Source organism: Canis lupus, chromosome 26 (genome assembly GCF_011100685.1).
Source record: "Canis lupus familiaris isolate Mischka breed German Shepherd chromosome 26, alternate assembly UU_Cfam_GSD_1.0, whole genome shotgun sequence".
Lineage (NCBI taxonomy): Eukaryota > Metazoa > Chordata > Mammalia > Carnivora > Canidae > Canis > Canis lupus.
In genome coordinates this window covers 350869-377020 of record NC_049247.1, presented here as the reverse complement: position 1 = coordinate 377020, position 26152 = coordinate 350869, and the positions used below count along the sequence as shown (strand labels likewise).

At 48.4% G+C, this 26152-nt stretch overlaps 1 protein-coding gene across 2 annotated transcripts in view; it reads right to left on the bottom strand.

Moving 5' to 3' along the window:
• The window catches only part of GOLGA3 (golgin A3), a 42920-nt gene extending 16768 nt beyond the window's left edge, over positions 1-26152 (bottom strand). Inside the window, exons 1-11 of one of the 2 annotated variants that reach the window (XM_038574606.1) lie at positions 25834-26152; positions 20401-20687; positions 17303-17581; positions 14297-14409; positions 10660-11306; positions 10157-10268; positions 8183-8489; positions 5561-5763; positions 2799-2936; positions 1330-1491; positions 639-1007 (exon numbers count right to left, since the gene is read on the bottom strand). In XM_038574606.1, coding sequence (XP_038430534.1) covers positions 639-1007; positions 1330-1491; positions 2799-2936; positions 5561-5763; positions 8183-8489; positions 10157-10268; positions 10660-11306; positions 14297-14409; positions 17303-17581; positions 20401-20509 — 2439 coding nt within the window. In that variant the 5' untranslated portion in view covers positions 20510-20687; positions 25834-26152. The remainder of the gene's footprint in view (positions 1-638; positions 1008-1329; positions 1492-2798; positions 2937-5560; positions 5764-8182; positions 8490-10156; positions 10269-10659; positions 11307-14296; positions 14410-17302; positions 17582-20400; positions 20688-25833) is intronic. The other variant, XM_038574607.1, reaches the window with a different exon arrangement.

The following is a 26152-nucleotide window of genomic DNA, read 5'->3' as shown; positions in this document are numbered from 1 at the left end:
TCCTGCCCTTACCCATGGGCACACCACTATCTTGCTACATGTCCAGCAGGCCCCACTGCAGGCACACAGCAAGAAAAAAAGTTCCACATAACTTTTCCCACATTTGAGCGCCACATCCTCTGTGGACAGAAACTGGGGTTTCTTAGTAGACTATTTTCTTTGTTTTTTAAAGATTTATTTAAGATTTTATTTGACAGAGAGCATGAGTGCACACACGTGCGCAGTCTAGTGTCGCAGGGCAGAGGTGGGGAGAGACAACGACAAGCAGACTCTTCACGAGGAGTAAAGCCTGACATAGGGTTCGACGCGGGGCACTATCCCATGACCCTGAGATCATAACTTGAGCCAAAATCAAGAGTTGGTTGCTCAACCGAGTCACCCAGGTGTCCCTTGGTAGATGACTTTCAATGCGCCAAACATGACTCGGTTTCTCAGCCCTCAGCATCTACACACCCAGCAACTAGCAGGAAACACACAGTCTGCTAGTGTGGGTCCCTGCCAAGCCAAGCCCTGGGCCCTGGCCTGGAAGTGCTCTTCCATGTTTATAAAACAAGGTGTTCAAAGAAAGGACCCAACAATCAGCACTGGTCCTTCCTCATGATTTCCACTCATCACAGAATGACAGCAAAATGCATTACCTGGCTGGACTTAACAGCTAGCTCTTGTCTCAACTGCTCTAAAATTTGTGATGTCTCCTCGGTGCCCTCTTCCAAGCGCTTTGCTCCTCTGTCCAGCTCTTCTCTGCCACTCCTGGCTGCCTGCAGAGCCACCTCCAAGACGATCTTCTCATTTTGCAGGAAGCGGATCGTGTCGTCCCTGGAGGCAGCCTCCCCCTGCAGCTCCTCCAGCCGTGCATGCAGCTCGTCGTAATGTACCTGCAGGTCGCCAAGGGACTGCTCCCGGGTCTGCAATGTCTCCTGTGTCGAGGTGAGCTGCCTCAGGAGGTCCAGATGCTCTTGTTGTAAAACCTCAAGCTGCTGGTCTCTCTGTTGCAAAGTCAAATTCACCTGGAAAACAGAACTAGACTCAGTGCAACTGCCCTTGAATGAAAACACTACACTGCTCCAAGAGTGTACGTTTCTCCCTGTTCAGGTTGGAGATCATTTGGATGGATGCTTTGGAGGCAGTCTTCTGCATATGAAGCTCTGGTGTAGAAGAATACAAGCAGAAGTCAACACCTGGCCAGCTCCGCAACAGCAGCCGGAGTGATATGACACCATAATGACTTCAACAGACACCCCAGCACGAGCATACACAGTGGGGCCAGCCACGCAAGGAGGGCCGTGTGTGACCCCAAGGTGTCTACATGAGGCCACAGTGGGTACTTGCCTGCTCCAACTGCTGCTCCAGGGAGACAGCCAAGGCCGCCATCTTCTGTAGCTGTTCCTTCTCATCTTCAAACTCCTCCAGCCTCCGCTGCAGGTCCTGCTCCACCATTGTCTTTGCCTCTTGAATCTGCATAAAGGCAGCTTCCTGGTCCAACATGTCGGCCTGAACACAGAAAACAATTTTCTTAAAAAGCAGGATAATCTGACCACCACCACAGCAGACTGAATGGAAAAGCCTGCCACCCTGGTGAGAGGCCCCGATCCACATCACAGTCCTGGTCCTCAACCCACAAACAGAGGAGACAAGGGCCACAGGAGCCTGAGGGTGGTGATCTCTCACTGCCAAAGACAGGCCACACTTCCTGTTCCTCTGCCTATGGTACCCTCTGCTGATCCTTGGGCCTGGCCAAGGGGAGAAGCAAGCAGACAATCCAATTTTAAGGAATGGGATAAAGTGAAGAGCTGCCTCTAATGTGAGGACAGGATACAGTGTGTCCTTGCACTGGGGATGTGATACTGGGAATGTTCTTGTTCAGTTGGTAAAACCAGAGCAGGGCTGTGAGACAAGCAGAGTATTCCTTACAGTCTGATTATTATGTACATAAGATCCAACACCTAGGTGTGTTTCTCAGGGAAAAATGCTAGTTTATAACTCAAAGTTTTTTGTAGCTCTTTGGTATGGAGCCCTTGAAGATGTCTGTTGTGTCATCATGCTCTTCTGTCACCCTTTTACCGTGTGGAAACACGGGTGTGTGCAGAGAAGCTGGAGAAAGGTGAGCAGCCACAGTCCCAGGACGCCGACTTACCACCTCCTCAGCACACAACCACCAGGCTACATGCTGCCCAGATGCCATGCACCATCCCTTCTCCATTCCCGACAAGCCTGTCGAGTATGTATTATTATCCTCATTTTATAAAGCAAGGGAACAAGGCTCAGAGAGGGTAAGAAATTGGATGGGTCTCATGGCTAAGGAGACCAGGTCAAAGCCACTGGGCCTCAGTACCCGGGAAATAACCTGAAGAGGTAGCTGGCCACGTCCTAACTCTCGCATGTCGTTGCTGGGGTTAAACTGGACACAAGCTGAGAGCACAGAGACAGGAAAATGCTGATTACTGTGAGGCTTTCAGAGATCCAACATGCTGCACTGCTCCTCCCGATGTGTTGTGTCGGCACCTGCCCAACCCTAACCAAGAGCAGGTGCCCAGGCCCATTCAGATAAGCAGGACACAAGTCAGAACTGCAATTCAGATCAGACAGAGGAGCTTCCAGTGAACCTCACGTTGGAATCCCCAACTGTAAATCACTGCCACTTGTCCAAAAGCTTTGAAGAGACATTCAAATATATACAGAGAATGCCAATGTTTACATACATGGTTTGTAAACTATCCTAACCCTGACAGTGTCAAAATAGAGCCCTAAGCCCAGAACAACACTACCACACAGCAGTCCCAGGACAGTGCAGCTCTCACCTCAATGCCCTGGAGCTGGACCGCAATGCGCTCCTTCTCCTTGATGGATCTGTGCTGGGTTTCCGTCAGCTGGTGGGACAGGGACACATTCTCAAGTTTCAGGTGTTCCAGGAGGCCTGCCTGGGTCATCTGTCCAACCTTCAGAGAAAAGTTCCACAAGGTAGAATGTGGCCAGGTTTCACATGCAAGTGCAGATCCGCCTACCCCTGAGGCCATGAAGGTGAGGGTCCCTACCCAGCGATGGCCCCCTAGGGAAGCTGCTCCCCAGGACCCTGCCACACAGGGCACACTGCCCACCCTCCTGTCGCCCACCTTCCTGTCACCCACCCTGATACCTGGGCCACCTGGGCCATGTGTGCCTGAGAGGGACAGGCTGGCAAGCCCAGAGATCAATGGTCCATCCCTCCCAAGACTAAGCATTTTGTAGCAAGAGCTACACAAAAGTTCCCATCGAAGGTATACATGTGAGCTCTCAAAGGTGAGGAGCCTCTTCTGGTAAAGAGGCTTCTGTCTGCTTCTGGGACAGCAGGGGCTGTAATCTGCCCCCCAAGATGACCTAATACATCTTATTTCCCGGCCCTCTCAGTGTGTGACTGAGATACTCACCAGACTGACCCCGGCCATTCCCAGGAAGCAATCCAGCCCAGGGTCAGACCTCAGCCATCATAGACAGGCCTCCTCTGACCCCACTGTTCCTTACACACCACACCAGCCCCAAGAGGAGGCTCAGGAAAGAGAAGCCTGAGGGCAGATGGGTCTGTGATTGGACTTTCCTGCACATCATTTCCAGATCTAATGTGAAAACTTCTTGACTTGTGAGTTGCCATATGTGACCAGAAGCTGTGAACTTTGTAGTCTACATAGAAGCTACCCAGAGGGGAAAAAAAAAAAAAAAAGCTACCCAGAGCAGGAGAAAGCGCCATTTGCTGGGATTGTGTTCTAAGGCAATGGAAGAAAAAAAGACCACCATGCTCTGTCCTGCCTCCTGAACGAGTTACCAAGAAATGAGGACGCGTCTTCATTACTCTATTCAGGAATGCTGATTCTGGGATCCAGAGGTATCTGAGAAAAGCAGTTATGGCTCTCAGACTCCACTGCCCGGTGCCTTTCCTCCACTTCTATCTTATGTCAAGACACATAAATGCAGCTTCTTTAAATATTTTATGCCTTGTATAAATACACTGTTGCTTTAAGCTTTCATTAACTTGCACAGCAATTTCTAAGTATGCTGTAAGGATAAATGTTTATCTGTATGGTCCTTTGGCTTAAAACATATGTAACACAAATTTAACAGTATTTCTACTTTGTGTATTTGTACACTTTAAAATTTTTTTTTTTTCATTTCTTAAAAAAAGCTTTCGGTGGAGTTAATATTTTACATCTTCTATGTAAGAAAGTTTTAGGGATCCCTGGGTGGCTCAGCGGTTGGGCACCTGCCTTCAGCTCAGGTCCTGATCCCAGTATCCAGGATCGGGTCCCACATCGGGCTCCCTACAAGGGGCCTGCTTCTTCCTCTCTGTCTCTGCCTCTCCCTCTCAGTCTGTGTCTCTCATGAAAAAAAAAATAAAGAGGGCAGCCCAGTGGCTCAGCAGTTTAGCGCCGCCTTCAGCCCAGGGCCTGATCCTGGATACCCGGGATCGAGTTCCGCGTCGGGCTCCCTGCATGGAGCCTGCTTCTCCCTCTGCCTGTATCTCTACCTCTCTCTCTCTCTGTGTCTCTCATGAACAAATAAGTAAAATCTGGGAGGGAGGGAGGGAGGGAGGGAGTTTGTTTTTTTTTTTTTTAAGATTTTATTTATTTATTCATGAGAGACACAGAGAGAGAGACGCAGAGATACAGGCAGAGGGAGAAGCAGGCTCCATGCAGGGAGCCTGACGCAGAACTTGATCCCGGGTCTCCAGGATCAGGCCCTGGGCTGAAGGCAGCGCTAAACTGCTAAGCCACCCAGGCTGCCCAAGAAATAAAGTTTTAAATAATTTACAATATTTTTATCTGGACAAAAAAAAAGGAAAGGGAGAGAAAACAAAACACGCATAACTAAATTCAAAAAGGAAGAGAAGAGACTGACCGAGGCACCATTCAGCACCCTCTTGATCTAATTAGTCCAAAGCATCAAGATGTTGAGTAAAGTGCACTTTAGCCCCTTGCCTACCATCCCGAGCGCCCCTGGAGCACAGCAGGCCCAGAGGGAGAGGCCTCAGGGAGAAGCGCAGACGTTACACCATGGGCCTGGACAGACACAAGCTCCCCAGCTACTTGTGAGGATCAGAGGCTGACATGCCTGGACCCCCAACAAAATGCAGAGAAACAAGGGTGTTCATGTGGGAAAGCCGTGCTGACCAAGCAGGTGGAGCAAAGCTCCAACCAGGAAGGGGAAACTGGTCCTGGCGTATCAGGAACGACCCAGGAAGGCAATGATCGGGGCTTGGGAGCCAGTGTGAAAGTCCTGAGACCCAGGCAGATGTGGGTCTGAGAGCTGGGTTCAAACAGTGATCAACACGTCCCCGGGGGGGGCTTGTCACAGCTATAGGCACAAGAGCTCCAGAGAGGGGATTTGAGAATTAAAAAGGTGCAAGCAGAAGCTCAAAGACTCATGTCAGAAGGCTGTGGAAGGTGGCTGCTCTGTAGGATGGGGTGTCAGCTTGATGAGTGGTCAATAGGTTTTTTAAAACTGTATCCGTAAAATCTAAAAACATAGAGACTTTTAAATTTAGGAAACAGGCACCTGCTCTACAGGAGACACACCAACACCAGGGCCATACCTGGATGTGGGCCATCTCACCCTGCAGTCTGACCCGGGCCTCCTGGGCCAGGGCGAGCTGCTGCTGGTACCACTGCCTGACATGCTGCAGAGATGAGATCTCGGCTTGGGACGCCTTCAGCTTGCTGCTCAGGGTGGTTCGTTCCAGTTGCACCTGCTGTAGCTGGTTCTGTAGGGCTGTCATCTGTTGCCGCAAGTCATGCACTGAAAGCAATCAAGTAGAGCGGCTCAGAGCACCTGCTGCACCCAGGAGAGCCTGGGGCCCTGCAAGCACACGCCAAGCAGAGTCAGTCCCTCAGCAGAGAGCGAGAAACAAAGCCACCTCTCATTCACATAGCAAAGGCAGGCACTGAATCACGGCTCCTGGGGGAAATACAGGGGTCAACTCATCAATCCAAGCCTCATATCACGTGACTTTATGTATAAAGGCATCTTATTTAATCTATGCTATTGATTCATCATCACTGAACTCATAGCCAACAGCCCCATAACTCAGACCTGAACGAAGCTCACCCAACACACGTATTTCTTTCATAAGACACACTATAGAATTCTTGCACTCAGAGCACAAAACAGTGTTAGAAGCTCATTTTAAACAGCAAAACTACCTAAAAAGCATAAAGATGCAAGGGGGTGACACTAAACCCGTGGAGGGCACCTGCTCAGCGGGAAGGAGTATGCTGGGTGCATGCCCACCTTGTACAGAGTGCACCTGTGGGCAAGTGACTGAGTGTAGTACGGCTTTGGGGTTACAGACAAGTTTGAGTGAGCCAGAGAGTTCACGGTTAGGTATCCACAGATCCTGAGATCAACTGTATGCCCACAAAGCCACTGGGGGTCCTACGGCTTTAGTCCTCAGATGGCCTGAATGGTCTCATGCTGCTGATTCCAAGAAAACACTCTGTTGTGCAGATATGGTCAACTCTTAACACTGATGAGGGCAGAGGGGAGGAAAGGAGGAGGCGGGAAATCACAACAACCCAGATCACAGTACAAACTAAAATTGCCAAACATTCTAAAATTAAAATTATACTCAACATTTAAGAAAATGTTTATAAATAAATAAGTAGAAAGAAAGAAAGAAAGAAAGAAAGAAAGAAAGAAAGAAAGAAAGAAAGAAAGAAAGAAAAGAAAAGAAAAGAAAAGAAGAAAAAGAAAACGCTTACCATTCTAAAGACCATTTCTAAAAATTAACAAACAAAGATGATAGTTTAAGAGGATCCCCAATCCCTTATCAGAAATTCTTGGGGCCACATGTGTTTCAGAGTTCAGAGTGGTGGCGTCCCCAGTCCAGACCGCAGCAGACATGCCCTCAGCTCCGAGTGCAGGCCTTCACACCGCACTGCAGCCACATGTGAGTGTCAGGCAGCTCTCCGGCCAAACAAGCTCTGGTCAGGTCAGGCCTTGCAACCCAGGCTTAAAAATTATTTTAGTGCTCAGAACGTTTTGTATTTTATAATTTTCTTAAGGATACTATGAAATGCTCAAAGACAAAAGTCCACAGTTGTGTTTCTTGGCAGAGTGCTTTCTTCTTTCTAGCTGGATAAAGTATCTGTGACAGTGATTTGTCACTTTTTCTTCTATGTCATCACATCTGAAACCTATCTCACAGCCTTGTGGTCCTACAGAGCAGTGACCTCTGCTGTCCTTACTGTTCTGCAAGGGGGACCTCATCTACCCGGCCTGCACTGGACGATCTGAGCCCTGGGCCAACCTTCAATCTCCCTGCCCCACGCTCCTGCCCATCTTCCTCCTGTCATCCAGCACACAGATGTTGTGAGCAGGCAGCAGTCCTCTGGGCACCTGGCAGAGTGTGCAGTATGTGCCCCAAGATGAGAAGACAGCGTGAAGGATGGGCTACAAGGATTGTCTATGCACAGCCTGCCACCAAATAGCCCTGACATTACTACTCCATAGATGATGCCCACAGGGATCCAGCTACAGGAAAAAAATATATATCTTAAGATAAGAAAAAAAAAAAAAAAAAAAAAAAGGTTTACTAATTTACAACAAAAGTGTTGCTTTCAAGTATTTTAAATAGAAGGTGCCTGGGAAGCTCAATCAGTGAAATATCTGCCTTTGATTCAGGTCATGATCTCAGGGTCCTAGGGTCGAGCCCCACGTCAGGCTCCTGGCTCAGTCTGCTTCTTCCTCTGCCCCTCCCCCTGCTTGCATGCACACTTTCTTTCTCAGTCAAATTAATAAGTAAATCTAAATACATAAATAACTAAAAGTATTTTAAATAGAAACTGCAATTCTGAGGAATCAGCAGGCAACTTCAGTCCATGAACAACAACAGATTTGGAAGGGCAGAGTAAGTGGAAACATTACCACCAATGATCAAGGGTCCAAAGTCCATTTCTAAGACCTAAGCCATTCCCCTCTGTTGCATGTGCAAAAACACACAGAATTCCACACACTCAACCAAAACCATTACTTAATTTAGAGAAGCGGACAGCTTGTATATAAAACTGGCAGGGAATACAACCTCTCCCAGCATATTAATATAACAGGTCAGGACCCAGAGCAGATGAGATGAACCCCAACCCCGAACTGGGCCACAGCTTGCTGGAAACCTTTGCAAGATTAATGAACAGAAATGCAATGGCTGGGGACAGCTCACCTGTGTTGTCCTTACTGAGGATGTTTCTCTGCATCTCTTCTACTTTGGCCATGAGTCTTTGGTACTGCTCTTCTGCCACCTGTAGATCGCTGTTGGATGACGCCAGACTGGCATTCTTGGCTTCTAGCATGTTCTGCAGGTCATTCATTGCTCGCTCCAGGTCCCAGCAAGACTGCTTCAAGGTGTCCACCTCTGAACTGAGCGAGTCCTGCTTCTGCTGGCTGTTGTGGCTGTGTTCCACCTGCGCCTGCAGCCTCGTATTCAGAGCGGCGAGCTGTGCCTGTAGCTCTGCCTTCTCTTTAAGTGCCTGGAAACATCCCCAATCAGAAATTGGCTTTCAGAAAATGAGTCACTTTCACCCTGTGCATTAAGAGGGCCACAGAATGAACAAGTGAGACATAAAGGGGAAAGCACCATGTTTCCTAAGCTTTCAGCTGCTGACAGTTCCCCCAAAAGAAGGCAGGTTGTCCAAACAGGCCAAAGGGGCAGGAGCAGTGACCACAGAGTCTGCCTACCTTCTGCACAGTAGCACCCGAGCTGTGCAAGCACCCACTCCGCCATAAAGTTGTTGGAAAAATATTTGTTCAAAAATCAAGTGCATCAGTGTGCACGTGCGCACACACACAAAGAACAAGTACCAGGAGTGCTGAGGAAACCCCACAACACGCCTACAGGGAAAGGTGACCTCCTCCTACACCAGAAGGCTTTGAGGGGCTCCAGCCAGGGCACTCACGGCACCACAGGGATGCAGTCTGTACGATAGAGCAGAGAGTAAGAGGGGAGCTGGGGCCTCAACAAGCCCTAGGCCGCATGGCAGCAGAGAACATCCAAGAGATGACAGGGGAAGGACACCTACCCCTTCTGCCATCAGCATCTCCCTCCTTGGCAAAAACGAGTCTATCGGGAGTGTGGACAGGAATTCCAAAACACAACGATGGGCAGACAGATGCACATCAACACACGTGAGAAGCAAATCAACATTGTGAAGACCAATGTCAAATTCAACAAACAGAAGAGCAAATACCCAAACAAATCGAGTTAACTGAGCATATGAAATGAGATTTTGTGATAAGTATAACTTGGGTTTTTACAGAGAGAACAGAATGGCTCACACCTGTCACAATTCACGCAACTCAAGAGTAAATCAGCTTCCCAGGAGGAAAAGGTAAAGGAAGATAAAAGCAGGCGGAGTTTCCCACATCTTTCATGGGGTTGAATGTGCAGATAAAGCAAAAACGTGTCTGATGAGGTGACATTCTAAAGAGGAATAGTGAGAAAATCATAGACTACCAAAATTCACCTTGAATTCTCAGTAACCACCTCCTCCGTGGACACATTTATGCACAGAGAAGGTCAGCCCGTGTCCCAGGACCACATCATGCAAAAACCACATCAGGCACGAGGGGCAGGCCTGGCCAAGCAAGCTACTGCCACCGTGAGCCGCACTGCTGCGCCCGGTATGTGAGCACCCGCGCTACCACACCATCCTGGGCCTGTACGTGTCCCCTGCTCTCTACACCAAATGGAGAGAGTTGGATTCAACTGAACAGATTTACCTTGATTATCAAGAAGAAAACTGAAAATTAAGGGATGGAAATGGTTTTCAGGGATATGTTAAACAGATACAGCAAAATTCACATCAGGAAAAGCATAAGCCACAGCAAAATGTGTTAAAGGAACAAAGACAACAATTCTCAATTTTACCACTCCAGAAAAGTGAAATTCACCAAAAGGGCTATTAGGCATCTATCAGCAGAGCTAGGACCACAGATACAGGGGGAAACTGAGCCATGCGTGGTCAGACGGGATATGAGTGCACATCTTAGTGAGGCTGACATGACACACAAAGGGAGAGGACACAGACACCATGGCTGCTGCTCCCAGACCTGTGCACAACTAACTGCACACAACCAAGAGGCACCCACCCCCCTTTTACAGGCACGGCCCGCCGGCCAGCCCAAGAGCCTCTGGTACCTGACTGGCCTCTGCAGATAGTGCCTCCACCTGGCCTTCAAGCCTCATCTTGTCTTTAAGGGCCTGTAGCATGGCATCGTGGGTCTCGGCAGCAGAGCTCTCCAGGGATATGCTGGGGGATGAGGGACAGAGCATGAGGCACCTGACGTCTCGGGATGCACACCACACCCCCCTCCTCGCCTGTCCAGTGTCTCCAGGTCCCTCCCAGCACTGCTCCTCTACCCCACATGGTTTTAAATGAATAAAAGATTTAAATGGAGCCCTAATGCTCTGACAAATCCTTCCAATAAACACCCCCATGCCACTGGAACGCCAGTCCCAGGAAGCACTGGTGAGGTTTTAGAGGCAGGTCTACACAAACACTGGAAAACAGCATATCCCGACAATGGAAATGGGTACTGATCGTCCATTTCTTATGAAGTAGCACTTGTGTGTCAGTGTACAGTTAAAGACCAAGCCCATAATCAGGAGAGGACAGGGGGCAGCTAGCAGACAGCACCTACCTGCTGCACATGCTGTCTGTCCGGCTCCGCGCCTCCCCGTTGACCTCCTGCCCCCGGTCTTGGTGCTCAGCGGCGGCAGCCTGGAGGACATCCGTGATGGAGGGGAACTGGCCCAGGGCACCAGCGGCAATCTCTTGGCCATTGACCACATAGGAGGCTTCTTGAGTGCCCAAGGTATTCATCAGAAGCCCACACGTCCCGCGGGCAGAGACACTGCTGTGGGAGGAGCTGTCACTCTCATTCCCATCGGCCTCAGACATGTTGTCGACATTTTCCAGGTGGTCATCGGCCTCAGGACCCAGGCTCAGCTCAGACACCACTGACACCACGCTGCTTCGGTTCTGCTTCAGAGAGACCCTGGCAGAGTCCACAGCTGCAGCGTCTCCACCAGAACTCCCAGCACTGACGTCTTCAGTTTTATAATCAGCCAGAGACCGAATTTTGCTTGATTTGGAACTTTTTTTCCCCTTAGGGTGTGTCAGGAGCCCTAGGCTGCCCACCTTCGGGCCTCGAGGGACACTGGTGCGCAGGAAGGAATATTCCTTTGTCAGAGCCACAGCACTGGCCCGGGGCAGGGCTTCTGGGTTCAGCATGAGTTCGGGGTCAAGTGTGCTGGACAATCTCATTCTAGCTGCAGGCTGACTGGACTGAGAAAGCACAGAAATGACGCTGAAAGTGACACACAGCATTCAAACACTGCCACCCAGAATGGCAGAGAAGCTGCCCCATGCCACAGGTCCAAGCTCACGTCTTTCACCACTGTGCCTCGGCAGCGTCCTAATGCTTCTACTAGAGCACGTTCCTCCTCATGACCCTACTCTCACAAGGTTTTCCCAGCAATCCTCCTATATTCACTCTTCTCGTCACACTTGAAAACGTTCAAGTAGTTTTATTTCTTTAAGTTGGCTTCACACCCAGCATGGAGCCTGACATGGGGCTCATCAATTTCATGATCCTAAGATCACAATCTGAGCGGAAACCAGGAGTCAGACGCTTAGAGGCGCCCCCTCGTTGTCTTTTCAAAATGACTTTTGGAGAAACAGCCAATCCTATGCTTTTTCCATAAAGCCAGTGCAATCATAACAAGTAAGGGGACAAAGTGGGGAAAGGGAAACCTCTCAAAATGATACTAGATGCGATGGGAAGAATAGATACGTTAAAAATAGCTGGAAAAGGGTCAGGGTGCAGGGCAATGGACAGACTGGCTGGTGCAGAAACCAGCATAGACCATAAAGCCACAGTACTTAGACCCATTGAAAAGTGAAAAGGACAAGACAGGTGGAAGACACAGAATGCGGCCCAGAAATCCGTCAAAGTACAGGTGGGGGGGGAACGCCTGGGTGGCTCAGCGGTTGGGCATCAGCCTTCGGCTTGGGGCATGATCCCAGGATCCGGGATCGAGTCCCACATTGGGCTCCTTGTGAGGAGCCTGTTTCTCCCTCTGCCTACATCTCTGCCTCTCTCTGTGTCTCTCATGAATAAATAAATAAAACCTTAAAAAAAATTATTAAAAAAAAAAAGTACAGGTGGGTTTGCAGACACTAGAGGAGCTATACAACTCAGTGCAAGTGCTGATAGAGAAAGCAACATGAGGCAGCCAACTAGCCATCCACAAAGGGGCTCGCTCCCACTTCTCACTGGCATTCAGCACATTTCAAATGGGGTAGATTTTAAATATTTAAAAAACACATTTTAAATTACTTTTTAGGGTAGCCCTGGTGGCTCAGCTGTTTAGCGCCGCCTTCGGCCCAGGGCCTGATCCTAGAGACCTGGGATCGAGTCCCACATCGGGCTCCCTGCATGGAGCCTGCTTCTCCCTCTGCCTGTGTCTCTGTCTCTCTCTCTCTCTCTCTCTCTCTCTCTCATGAATAAACGAATAAAATCTTAAAAAAATAAAATAAATAAAATAAAATAAAATACTTTTTATACTACCTTATACTATTCATACAAGAAGAAAACATTGGTGAACTTACTTAGATTCCTCAAATGGGAGATCCTTTTGAAATATCACGTAAACCTCAAAAGAAGTAACAGTAGAGATAGAAAATTTTGACTACAAATATTTAAAACTGATGTGCAGTGAAAAATATGCCAGAAAAGTAGTTAAAAGATATAATCAAACTGGGAAAAAATATTTGCAATAAATATTAAAAAGGAGTGATTTCCTATATATAGTAACATCTATGTAGCAAAAAGACAGTCATGAGAAAAATGAGCAGACTGACAAAGACACAGAAACATGCGGCGCCTGGGTGGCTCAATCACTGAACATCCAACTCGTGGTTTTGGCTCAGATCATGATCTCAGGGTTGTGAGATTGAGCCCCACGTCAGGCTCCACACTCAGCCCAGAGTCAGCTTGAGATTCTCTCCCTCTGCCCTTCCCCCACTAAAATATATAAATAAATCTTTAAAAAAAATACACATAAACCACTAACCCATATAAGGTGTGAAGTGCTAGGAGACATTGTTGTTCTCACCTGTCACAGGACAAAAATCCAATTTTGGTTATTTTAATGCTCGCAAGAATGACAGCACCAGCAGTTTCATAAGTGCTAACTGGGATATCAACCAGTCCAGCTTATCCAGAATGCAACAAATACCAAACTAACAAACACATAAAACCTTTACCCAGTAATTTGACATTCAAGGACTTGTCCACAAAAGCACATCAAGGCACAAAACATTTATTGCAGCACTGTTTGCAATTTCAAAAATTTGGAAACATCCAGGGGCACCTGGGTGGCTCAGTGGGTTAAGCATCTGCCTTTGGCTCAGGCTGGTGCTAGGATTGAGCCCCACATCAGGCTCCCTGCTCAATGGGGAGTCTGCTTCTCCAATCTCTCTCTCTCTCAAAGAAATAAATAAAATCTTTTTTAAAAAAAGTTTAATTTTAATTTTTAATCCCTTTATTTTTTTGAAGATTTTATTTATTTATTCATGAGACACGCAGAGAAAGAGGCAGAGACACAGGCAGAGGGAGAAGTAGCCTCCTTGTGAGGAGCCTGATGCAAGACTTGATCCCAGGATAACGGGATCACAACCTGAGCCAAAGGCAGGCGCTCAACCACTGAGCCACCCAGGTGCCCCTTGAATCTCTTTAATTTGAAATTCTCAAGTCACAGAAAAGTTGAACAAAGTATGAAATGAACATTGAAACCCATTTGCCTAAAGTCACTTGGTATGATTAAAAAGATTGCTTTTATTAGCACGTCAACAAAAGTTTCAAACCTAAATAAAACTGATTCTAGCAGATTGGATGGATGTACTCATTAAATCCACATAACATGGTACATATTCTAACATTGTAGACCACCAGTCAGCACACACTACACCACTCATAAAATAAACAGCTAAAACCTAGAACTGACTGCTTACCTAGGTAGGGAGAAAAATTATACCCAAGAATTATACCCAAATACTTGCAATCTCTGCCTTTCAAATGGTAGATCCAGGAATCAAATGTAATAAACACAAGGGAAGGCAGCCCCTATGGGGCAGGAGCCACAATCCTGCTTCAGAAGAGCAGGAACTGCAGAGAAATGATCTTCCCAGAGAAGCAAAGAGAGAGAAACCAAAAATTACTGCTTTCCACACACGAAGTTCCCCATTAACTTGTGCAAGACAGGGAGACTCACTCTTTCCTGCTGGCGCTTCACTCTGTACTGTTTGAGCTGTTCTTCCAGCCGTTTCCGAGCCTGAAGTCGGACCAGCTCCTCCTTCTCCAGGGGCAGGGAAGCCTCTATTGAACCTGTGGTGAGGAAATGACCATTTAAAAACTTATAAAGTGCCAGGGCACAGAGGACAGATCAGAACAGCATTGGCTGTTTTGTATTCAGTTGCCAATTAAATTTGAGCTTCAAACAATGTCTCGCCTTTTCATTTGAAAGAGCTATTTCAAAAAAAAAAAAAAAAGAAAGAGCTATTTCCTGATAGAGACAACTGTGAGCCTACCAGCCTGCCAGGAGAAGATCCACTGGCAAAGTACAGGGTCTGTGCTCATGCTACCAGCATGCCCTCCCTACCGGCATTCAGCTGGTAAACTGGACACGAGTCACCTGTGACTTGTAGCAACCAAAGAGGTGAGAATCTACAGTCAGTGCCACCGCCGAGCGTTCAGAGGCTCCAGGACCCTCAGCTTCCACTTAGCTCCCAGTGTGCGCAAGACATTGCATAGGAGCATGTGGAAAGTAGTGTCCATGGAACTGTGCCCAGGGACCACAAGCATGTGGTCAGGAGACACCAAATCTGCTCTCTTCACACAGTTACATCTGTGGATACAATCTGACCCATAGTTCATCTACATTTCAAAGCAAAATCAAAGGTAAGCAAACAAGAAGTACTCAGACGTTACTAAGGAAAAAACTGTTCACAGTGACCCATTCAGGACTCACCTCAAAGTGAAGGCCGAGCAGGAGCTGGTTACCTCAGTTTCCTGACAGAGGCGACTCCAGTCCAGGGACCATGCTCAAGGACAGGAGGGGAAATGACAACTTTTTGGCCAAAGCAGAATTTCAAATATCTTACAACCCCAATCTTCTATTTTTGAGTAATAAAAAGGCTGAACAGTGAGCAAAAGGTACGACAGCCACAGGATTCTCAAACACACAGCAGCCGTGCACCTGAGTTTGGTCGAGGGCACAGGCAGGGTCAGCTCTCTGCTGATGAGAGCAGGGAAATGTCATAGTGTAACCACTTTACAGACAGCACCATCTTTCAATGTGGATTCTGAGAAGATAAGCAGCTGTTGTTTTAAATAATCCCTGAAACCTGAGGGGCGCCTGGGTGGCTCCATTAAGCATCCAACTCTTGGTTTTGGCTCAGGTCACAATCTCAGGGTCGTGAGGTTAAGCCAGTAGAGAGCCTGCTAAGATTCTCATGCTCCCTCTGTTCCTCCCCCTCACTTGCAAGCACACACTCCTGCCAAAATAAATAAAAATCTTAAAAAAATAATAACTTTAACACCTGAGCAACTGCCAAGAACTTCACTAGGAAGTCACCAAGTCATTACCAATGTGTGTAGTGATCACTGAAAAGGCCTGGTTCTTTTCACAAGGCTAAGGGGTCCACATGGCAAACACCTAGGGGTACATGTCCCAAGTCAGCAGGCTCAGGGCTGGGTGAATGCTTACCAAGGGGGGTCAGCAGCAGGGCTTAGGACTCACAGATCCCTATAGTCAAGAATCCAGACTTTTACATGACAGCTCTGGACTTCAATGTTGATAGCTAAGGTTTATTATTTTTTTTAAAGTAAGCTCTACACCCAATGTGAGGCTCTAACTCACAACCCCGAGATCAAGAGTCACATGCTCCACCAATGAGCCAGCCAGGCGCCCCTAAATTTACAGAAATCTTAAAACACAATGCAGCCCTAGTAAAATAATGCCTGTAAAGAAAGGGGCAAGCAATCCAAAAGAAAAATGGGCCAAACAAACCAACAGACAATTCACAGAAAAGAATGCCTAAATGGCCAACAGGTAGAAGATGCCCAAATTATCAGAGAAGTGCAAGCTCCAAACTAAAGTACCAAAGCAGCATCATGGCACAGCCAGTAGGCTGGTGAAACTGGAAACAGCACCTATGGGCCAGAGAGAGCCTGTGCCTTCTCAGGGTCATTAGTGGCATGGAGAGAGGGCTATACATGTCATTACTTCTGAGAAATAGCCCACAGAAATTCCAGCACCCACAATGTGGACACCTGTGCCAAGGCACTCTCTGCAGCATTAGTCATACATGGACGAAGAGATGCAGGAAGCCCCCACCGCCCCCCTTCCTGGCCACGATAGGGGCTCCTGACCAGCCTGGAAAGAATGAATCTGGAGCTTTATCAGACAGCATGGGGCAATCTCCACATGATAACACTAAACAGGAAATATAGAATGTGATAATATAATCCTTTTTTTAAAATACAATGACCGAAGCCTGGCCATCTGCAGAGGCCTGGAAAGGATCATGTGAGAATGTGGCTTACTTGGAGGGGAGGGGAATGAGAGTCATGTGTGGTACGATCCCATTACATAAGATCACATAGGTCTGTGTATGACAAATGTGCTAGAGACAGGCCTATAAGTTTCCAGGGCTCAAGGCTGCCAGTTTGTGACCCGTTCACCTCTGGGTCCCCACACTGATTAAAATAACTCAGAAAAGAAAGTCGTTAAGGTTTAACTCCCCACTGACTGCTTGCTCACCGTCCAGGATAAAAAAAAAGACATTTCGCACAGTCCTTTAAACCCAGACCTAGGGATGCCTGGGGGGCTCAGTCAGTGACAGGTCTGCCTTTGGCTTAGATCATGATCCTGGGATCGAGGCCCATGTCAGGCTCCCTGCAAAGCAGGCTCCCTCTCCCTCTGTGTGCTCTCACCTCACTCCAAATAAATAAAAATAAAATCTTTTAAAAAAATAATAAATAAATAAGCCCAGATCTTGAGTACCGTCCCAGGATCAACCATGAAGAAGTGTTATGTTCTCTCTAAAAGGGAGCCACTTACTAAATGCACAACCCACCACAGTGATAAAACAGTGAAGACAGAGGGACGGGCAGCAAGCCGGTCAGGGCACATGCCTCTGATGGTGGTGAGCAACAAGGAACATGGGAGGAGGGGCGAGGGGGAGTGGGGAAGAGCCCGGTGGGAACAGATGCTTACACAGTTGCGTTTCTTGCATAGGAAGACTGAGTCTGAGAGACTGCAAAGCTTCTTTTCTAACACTGCCCTCAGCACTAGTCCCCTGAGACTTCCTTAGGTTGTCATGGAAACCAGCCACACCTGGAGAGGCATCAGGACCCACTGGGCTTGTGGGGGTCCCAAGAGATGACGAAGGATCTGGGATTGGCAGCATCGGCCCATTCTGACAGGTGTTGACCTTGCTGGGAACATCCAGGTCTCCATCTCTGTCTGAAGCTCTGTGCACCTCGATACCAGCACCTGAAAAGACAGCATGCTAGGGGCATCATGGTTTTAACAACTACATCAAGTTCTTCAGACACGCAGCTAAAACAGGACAGAAGGGACTTGGGGTACGTGAGCATGTGCTATCTCCATGTCCTAAGAGATCCTTCACTCTGGGAGGAGAGCAGGCCTCACTCTCCTCAAGTCAGTGGGAATCACACAAGTGGTGTGGCTGCTTATCTGTGGAATCATGGTCGTGGGATTTAAGTAGAAATGTTTTCTTCTCATTTAAAGGAGAGCAATGCGAAATCCTATGAAAGTCTGTTTTCAAAAAATAGCAAAAGAAATAATTGCTACAAACACAGCTAACAGCGTTCCTAACAGGAGCTGGAAACTGCTAACCAGAGCCATAGCCTCACACTGACATGGGGCAGTTCCAAAGTTGTTTCAAAGCATAAGTTTATTCTCCAAAATAAGAAATCTAAGGCAAAAAGGTACATTAGCTGATCCAAACAATTACACCAAAGCTGAGCACAGAGTCTGTGCTTCTGTCTGATGAACACTTGCTAGATAAAAACCCAAGTTTAACCAGTGATGACTATATACCCACATATCCAGCTCAGTTTCACCCACTAACATCATTATACACAGATTTGTCATACGCTAACAAAACCTACTTCAAAAGCAAACAAAAAAACAAAACCTATTACCTTGTCAAAAGAAAAAAAAGACTTCTTATAATTAAATGATTTTTACCTTCCCTGCCCCCTCACCCCAGTGGGGGAGCCAGTTGGCAGTCAAGAACCAAGATGGTGCCAGAGGGAGGAAGGGAAGGCCCAGGAATCTCTGGGTGTGGTTCCAGAAGTTCCCAAGTACAGAAAGGCCTTAGCCTCCCACAGGGATCCCATCACTGGGATCCCTTGCCGTACCCAAGAGGCATCCAGGAAATTGCCTTTTGCCAAGCAAATTTAAATGGGTTTCTGACACTCAAAATGTGAGTTCCAACCAATACAGCAACTCACTGTCACGCTTCCCTGGGAGGAAAAAGAGAATACAAACGGGGCACCACAGACTCAAAGCTGGACTCGGCCCTGACCCAACCATCTGCTCCTCTGCAAACATCCCTTCGGCTCCATGTTGGGTGAGGAGGAAAGGGAGTCTGCATTTCAGATACAAGGTAACTGGGTCAATACCACTTTCTGATGGACTTAGAGATCTGAGAGAGTTTCTACATCTTCCCATTAACATAACAAAATAATTTTTTGTACATTATTTTGCCCATTTAAAAAATGTGAAAGAGGGATCCCTGGGTGGCTCAGCGGTTTAGCACCTGCCTTTGGCCCAGGGCGCGATCCTGGAGTCCCGGGATCGATCCCACGTCAGGCTCCTGGCATGGAGCCTGCTTCTCCTTCTGCCTGTATCTCTGCCTCTCTCTCTCTCTCTCTCTCTATCATAAATAAATAAATAAATCTTTAAAAAATAAAAAAATAGGGATCCCTGGGTGGCGCAGCGGTTTAGCGCTGCCTTTGGCCCAGGGCGCGATCCTGGAGACCCGGGATCGAATCCCACATCGGGCTCCCGGTGCATGGAGCCTGCTTCTCCCTCTGCCTATGTCTCTGCCTCTCTCTCTCTCTCTCTCTCTCAATGTGTGACTATCATAAATAAATAATAAATAAATAAATAAATAAATAAATAAATAAATAAATAAAGTGAAAGAAGGCCCCCAAAACATTAAGACTATTGTTCCTGGGACACCTGGGTGGCTCAGCGGTTGAGCGTCTGCCTTTGGCCCAGGGACGCCTGGATGGCCCAGTGGTTGAGCGTGATCCTAGAGACCTGGGATCGAGTCCCACATCGGGTTCCCTGCATGGAGCCTGCTTCTCCCTCTGCCTATGTCTCTGCCTCTCTCTCTCCGTGTCTCTCATGAATAAATAAATAAAATCTTTAAAAAAAAAAAAAAAAAGACTATTGTTCCCAAACACAAGCCAAATTGTGGATAAACAAGTAACAAAGATGACAATGATAAAATATGGCTCCTACCACTTCCCAGAGCATCTGAGTACTTGTGTTTTATGCACCATTTCTTTCAGTCTCACAAGTACCCTAAGGCGTGTGCATCATTAATCTTCCATTACACAAGAAGTAAAATGGGATCAAACAAGAACTCTGCTTCATCGTCTTAGTGACATTTAAGAGCTGAATCCTGCTGCCGAATCCTTGGTTTTGGGCACTTGCTTTTACCAACCTGCCTGGCACTGAAGGAGCAGTAATCAACCAAACCATTTTAGGTGCCTGAATATCACTTGCAAGAACAGAATGCAATTTCTGCTACAAACCAGTACGTATATACTCTATGACTTTCAAACACACTATGACTTTCTGACCATCCCAAAATAGCAAGGGGTATAAGAACCGAGTGAATTCACCCCATAGTTCTAATGCACGAATAAGCCATCAGCTAACATGGAAATGTGGTCCAATAATCCCTAGATCACTAGTGGATCGTTTCTGGATAGTTAGTGAAGTTAGTGAAACTTGGGCAACCAACCAACAAAAAAGGTAGGATGTTAGGCAGGGAAGAACGCAGTCAGTGAAGACTCACAGAAGCCTTAAAGGAGAGAAACATCGATGCTGCATCCTCCTGGAGCAGCACATGGGACAGCTCCTATTCTGTTTAACATGCACAGTACTTGATTTAAAGTTGATGTTTAAATCATCTGATTAGTAAAAACACATTCTAAACATAAAGTTCACTATGGTCTTAAACACCACAGTCTTGTTCCAAAGTGCAAGATGATCCACATCCTCCTATTTAAAGACAAAATATCAGCAGTGCAGAGTAACCAGTGACTTACACTGAGCTTTGTCCCATTGGTTAGGTGGCACCAGTGAGTTTGGGGGCTTGGGGAGGGCCTCCGGGTGAGCTGGGGTGCCACTGCTGGATCCAGCTGGCATTCTGTCCATGGTCAGAACGGCACAGGCTGAGCTGAGACTTGAGGGTCACAAGTAAGATGCTGGCAGGTTTGGTTTCGGCCATCAGCAGCAACCAAGAGCTTCTGGGAAGGGCCGTACTAGGCTTTCCATTCGGGGGAAATCTAGTCTCATAAGTGGCTTGAAATCAAACCAAGTAATATCATGGTACCTGATGGGGGGGGGGGAAACAAAGTATTATGAAGTTTCATTTGTCAGATCTGAGTAATTCCAAGACTAACATCTGGCTCCCAATTCACTGCTACATAATAAACATATATGTATTCATTCAACAGATAACCCTTGAGTACCTACAATATCCCAGTTTTTTTTTTTTTTTTTTTAATATCCCAGGTTTTGAGGATAAAATGCTGAACTAGCCACACCAGGACCCATTCCCGAAGGTGCTTAATGTCTATACTGGTGCTGGCTCAGGGCCACCCCGCAAGGCCAGAGCACAGGGAGCCTCCTAGCAGAGGCAGGGTTCAGGAAGCTGTGGAACTGAGTTTCTTGTTAAGATTGAAGCAATTTGAGTGAAATAACCACATGTGGCCAGTGACTTCTATACTGGACACTCAGGCCTAAGCACTCACAGGGCCACAAGAGCCAGCTCCCCTCCCAGGAGGCCTGACCTGATGGTGGAAGATGCAAGTACATGGAACATGGAAACTCTACACCATATAGGAAGAAGCATTGGGCGGCGGAGGTGGGGGCGGGGGGGGTTGTTACACATGGAAATGTAGCCACCTGGGAATCAGGGTCCAGAGAAGGCATCTCACAGCAGGTGACCAGTCTCGTCTTTTTGCTTTTAGCCCATCCTGCTAGGCTAAGTTGTTGTTGTTGTTGTTGTTGTTGTTTTAAGATTTTTTTTTCAAAGATTTTATTTATTTATTCATGAGAGACACAGAGAGAGAGAGAGAGGCAGAGACACAGGCAGAGGGAGAAGCAGGTTCCCCACAGGGAGCCTGATGCGGGACTCATCCCCAGACCTGGGATCACTCCTTGAGCCAAAGGCAGACAGACACTCAACCTAGGCGTCCCATTGCTAGGCTAGGAAGCAGAACTTTGCCCAAAATCTGGCAATTGGTTGCCATTTTGGAAGTGCAACAAGCATGTTCATAATCTGTTCCTCATCACCAGGTAAAGTGTGAGCCACCATTCCTTCTGTAGAGATGACAGCATCTACATCCCTTAAAGTAAGTTTCACGTTATCCTATATACTGTTCTGTGTTTCATGAGTCAGGACAAAAATTTACATAACTTCTTTCTCCAGCTTACAAATCCTATATAGACATCGCAGGTAAGAGCCTAAGCAGTGGCCCACAAGAGAAGAGGCTGATGATGATGCTGACTCCACAACAGGAGGATGTGGGTGTGCCTCTTTATCTACAAGTCTCTCTTGCCATACCCCATGAACAGGCACCCACTGGTGACTGACATAACCTGGTCTACCCATGCATCAAGTGACTAGTGATGGCAGTCTGCCCTGTGTAAACCCAGGAGTGTCTAGCTTGCAGCTCTAATAATCCACACGTTCCACTCTGCTGCCTAGTACCTTACAGGCCAAAGATGCAATGGTTCAGTAGTGGTGCTAATACAACTATGAAAAGGTTGCATGTACCATCAGAGGTAAAACCAGCCCTATGGGTTATACTAGAAAGAACCATGGATAGCATGTGTGACAATAGTGGTAATTACAATCCCACCAGCTAACTGAAAAGCACTGGGTGCCAGCGTGGCTTATGCTGTCTCACTTATGTAAATATTTGAAGACTGAAACAATACCTGGATCACAGAAATGAAGGGAGTTACCGAGGCTGGCTAGAACATGATCCTGTCTGCAATGAGGTTGGGGAGGGGTAGGGAGAGACAAACAGGCTCTTGGGAGGTTCCCTATCTGTCCCCAAACATCCCATGGAGCCCTCCAAAAATCACCATTTCACAGGGTCCCAGCTCCACAGAAAACCCCTTGGCTACTATAGATGGCTGATCCTATAGAGAAGATGCCCACAAAGCAAGACAAGGCACATCAGCAAAAGGACAGCCAGGCTGTCCCCTTCTTGGCAAGCTTGCCACTTCAAGAACATGTGGCAACAAATAGAGTGGAACACATGGAATCAACTGTCACTGCACAGGGCACACTGTATGTGCTGGTCATCCTGATATGTTCCTTAACAAGAGAAAATGTGGGCAGCCCAAGTGGCTCAGCGGTTTAGCACCACCTTCGGCCCAGGGAGTGATCCTGGAGACCCAGGATGGAGTCCCGCATCGGGCTCCCTGCATGGAGCCTGCTTCTCCCTCTGCCTGTGTCTCTGCCCCTCTCTCTCTCTCTCTCTCTCTCTCTCTCTGCATGTCTCTCATGAATAAGTAAATAAATAAGTCTTAAAAAAGAAAAAAAAAGAGAGAAAATGTGCACATTTTGCTTTCAAATGTCTTGTGGAGGCAAGGGTGAAGATGTGTAGATCACCTTTCCCCGTGATGCCTGAAAGGGTAACAAAATGGCAAATGAGCATTTTTCAGGCAGAGGTTGGTCCCTCTGCCATGGATGCCTCTTCCCCCTTGACCACCAGGCAAATTCCCAAGGATTCGTCCATGTCCACCATTCAGCACTGCTCTCAAGTCTCTCCTGGCCCTCTGGTAGAGTACCTACCTAGCTCACTTGCTTCTGCCATCGAGCTAACCCCTCTGTGCACACCATACTGCGAATGTGTGTGCGCCCATCTCCTCCAACATGCTGTAAGAAGCCAGAAGCAGAAACCACCGCTCCAAGTCTGCCCTGCTCCTCAAACATCCCCTACTCTGAGCGATGTTCAACTCAGACTACTAACTTCAAGCTTTGGCTCTGCCAAGTTCCACCCCTTAGTAATCAAGCTAATGGTTCAACAACAAAACAGTGTTTGCCTCCTGAACATCAAAACTGCCTTTTCAAATACAGGAAAACTAACTATTCCTACCAAAAAAAACTTGGAAGCTATGGTTCCACTGAGAGACAAAGAAAGCCCCTGGGAGTTATAAACCTGCAGAGCAGTAACAGCCATATCCCAAACGAGCAGTGTCACCTGGGTAAGAAGGAAGAGCAGGGCAGCCAGACAGACTTCACTCCCATCCTAGAGACAGGACACACCAACCAGATGCGGGAAGGCAGAGGGACCAACTTCTGCTCAGGAGAACTGGCCACCAAGGCAAGCAGTGACCACAACACTGCACCCTGACGCTGTCCAGGAAAGAGAAACTGTGGCTGACACACTCCACCTCCACCAAACAGGCCACCTGAGCCCAACGCTGTCACATACTCCACTCATTTAGTTCCCTTTATTTGAATTTCTTGATACTCAAGAAACCTGACTCCCAAGAGGTCCTACTGGCTTCAGAGTTGGATGCAGCAGCCCTCCACAACATGAGACCCTGGCACTCAGAGATGAGTCCTGTTCATGGGCAGCTCCTCCTGAAGCCGGACACAACAGACAGAACTCCCTGGCTACCCAGAGCAGCCTCTGCTGAGGGGGCATTTCCCTGAAGGCAAGAAGCTGCCATTCTCTATGCTCAGTCTCAGGTAAATTTTACTTAGCATCATGTCTCAGTTGTCAGGGTCTCATTCCCTCACTGCTGACAAAACAGGGCAAGAAGGGTCAGACAGCGGGGAGAGCAGCACAAGGAAGCTGTTATTAGTAATGTGCATTCCAGTTCGAGATTTAAAAACAAATTAAAGTATCAGTATGATCACAGTACTATTTTGGACCACCTGCATTCTGCTGTGCTCCTGGAGGGAAAAGACAGAATGACGCCACCACGTATAAAGTGTTCCAAACTCAGAATTCATGCCATCTGACATGGAGGGACCTCACAGCCAGAACACGGTCTTGGGCATGTGTGTGTGACTTCTGGCTTCCCCCTAGAGCAGATCGTATGAGTTCCAGATACGTATCATGGCTCCAGGCACTGCGCCTTGCATAAGTTTCCACTGGCAATGACAAATAGCATGGCCAGAGAGAAAACAGGATTTCCTTAAGAAAATAACATCTAATTGAGGCCATACCAGTGACCACAGGTAAACAGCGACAGTGTGCAAAGGCTCTGTACAGCAGTGTTCTGTAAAGGGTGGGCTCCAGGGCCAGTCCTGACTCCTGCACCCTCAGCTATGAGGTCTGGGCAGATTTCTTAACCCCTTGTAGCTGACTTCCTCATCACCAAGATGAGAAAGAATAAAAATCATGCCAAGATTAAGTGGATTAGCACAGCACAGGTCTGTCCCATGTCCTCAATAGATGGTCACTGTTATTATGAGTGTTGTTTTCCCTTGGACCGCTGCTTGTCAACTCTGACAACTGAAGCCACCTCAAGACATTCTCACTTAGGAAAGGGTGCTGCTCAAGGCAACTGGCCAAAACGAAATGAAATAACAACAAACCAAAAAGGCTACTTTTGAATTTCAGTAATGTTGGATGAGTTTTATTTTCTTTTCTTGGCATTCAAGGTATGTTCACTGAAAGCTCTCGCTCCAGTAAAAGGCTGGCAATGTTAAGGGAACTTAAAAAAATTTTTTAAATGCATGAGTCACCTGTAAATGGCAGACTACGTCACAGCGGTTTTCAATCACTCGGACACTAAAACTCAAGCCTCTTACAATGAACTAGGAAGCTGCCTACCATCTGGCTCCTCCCTACGCTGCATCTTAGTCGACACCCCACCATTATCCTGCCTTTGTATAATGCTCCTGACAAACTTCTCTCCGAAGTCCAGCCAAGTTCCTCGCCCTCGAGGTCACCGCACTGCCGCTCAACCGGCCTGAGACACTCTTGCCCCAGGGTAGCCCTGCCGGCAGGAGGGCTCAGGGGGGCAGGCCCCGCACCAGGAGGCCCTGACCCCGCCCCGCGGCCCGCTGCACGAGGCCAGGCCGTGCACCTGCTCTGCCCGGGGCCATGCGCACCCCCAGCCACGGGGCCTCCCGACGCCGGGTCACGGTCGTCACCGCGACAGGACTTCTGCGACAGGACACAGCCTCCCGCCGCGCATCCCGCCGGGTTCCGCGCACACAGCGCTCCGGAACGGCTCGCCCGGCGGCTCTTCGGGCTGCCAGCCCCGCCAACAACGCCGCAGGCCGGTTCCAGGCCCCGCGTCAACCAACAGCGAGCGGCCGGAGCGACACGGGGCGGAGCCGCTCCGGGGGGAGCCTGGGCTGGCCCTCCGCGCCCGCCGGGACCAGGCGCCCGGCCTCAGCCTCCACTGCGCCGCGGCTCTCCGCCCCCCGGCCCCGCCCCGGCGGCCCCGTGCCCTCCCAGGCCGGAGCACCCGCCTGGGCACCTGCCCGCGACCCTCACCCGGGTGCCGCGGAAGCTTCGGCGGCCGCGCTGCTCCAGCGGAGACGTGGCCGCGCGAGGGGCGGGGCGCGGGGAGGTGACGAGCTAGAACCGTCGGGAAACAACCCGTGCGCGCTGCCTCCGTTCCGGAAGACAGACGTCCTCTCCCGCCTGCAGACAGCGCCCTCAGGCCGGGCAGCCCCGACCGAGGCGTGGAATCCGAGAGCCCACCCACAACTGACGCGACACAGATTTCCGAAAGTATGCGGGTATCTGCCGGGTGGAAGCGCAACTTCTGGACTCGCAGGATCTACTCTGGCAGGAAGCTAGAGGAGCAAAC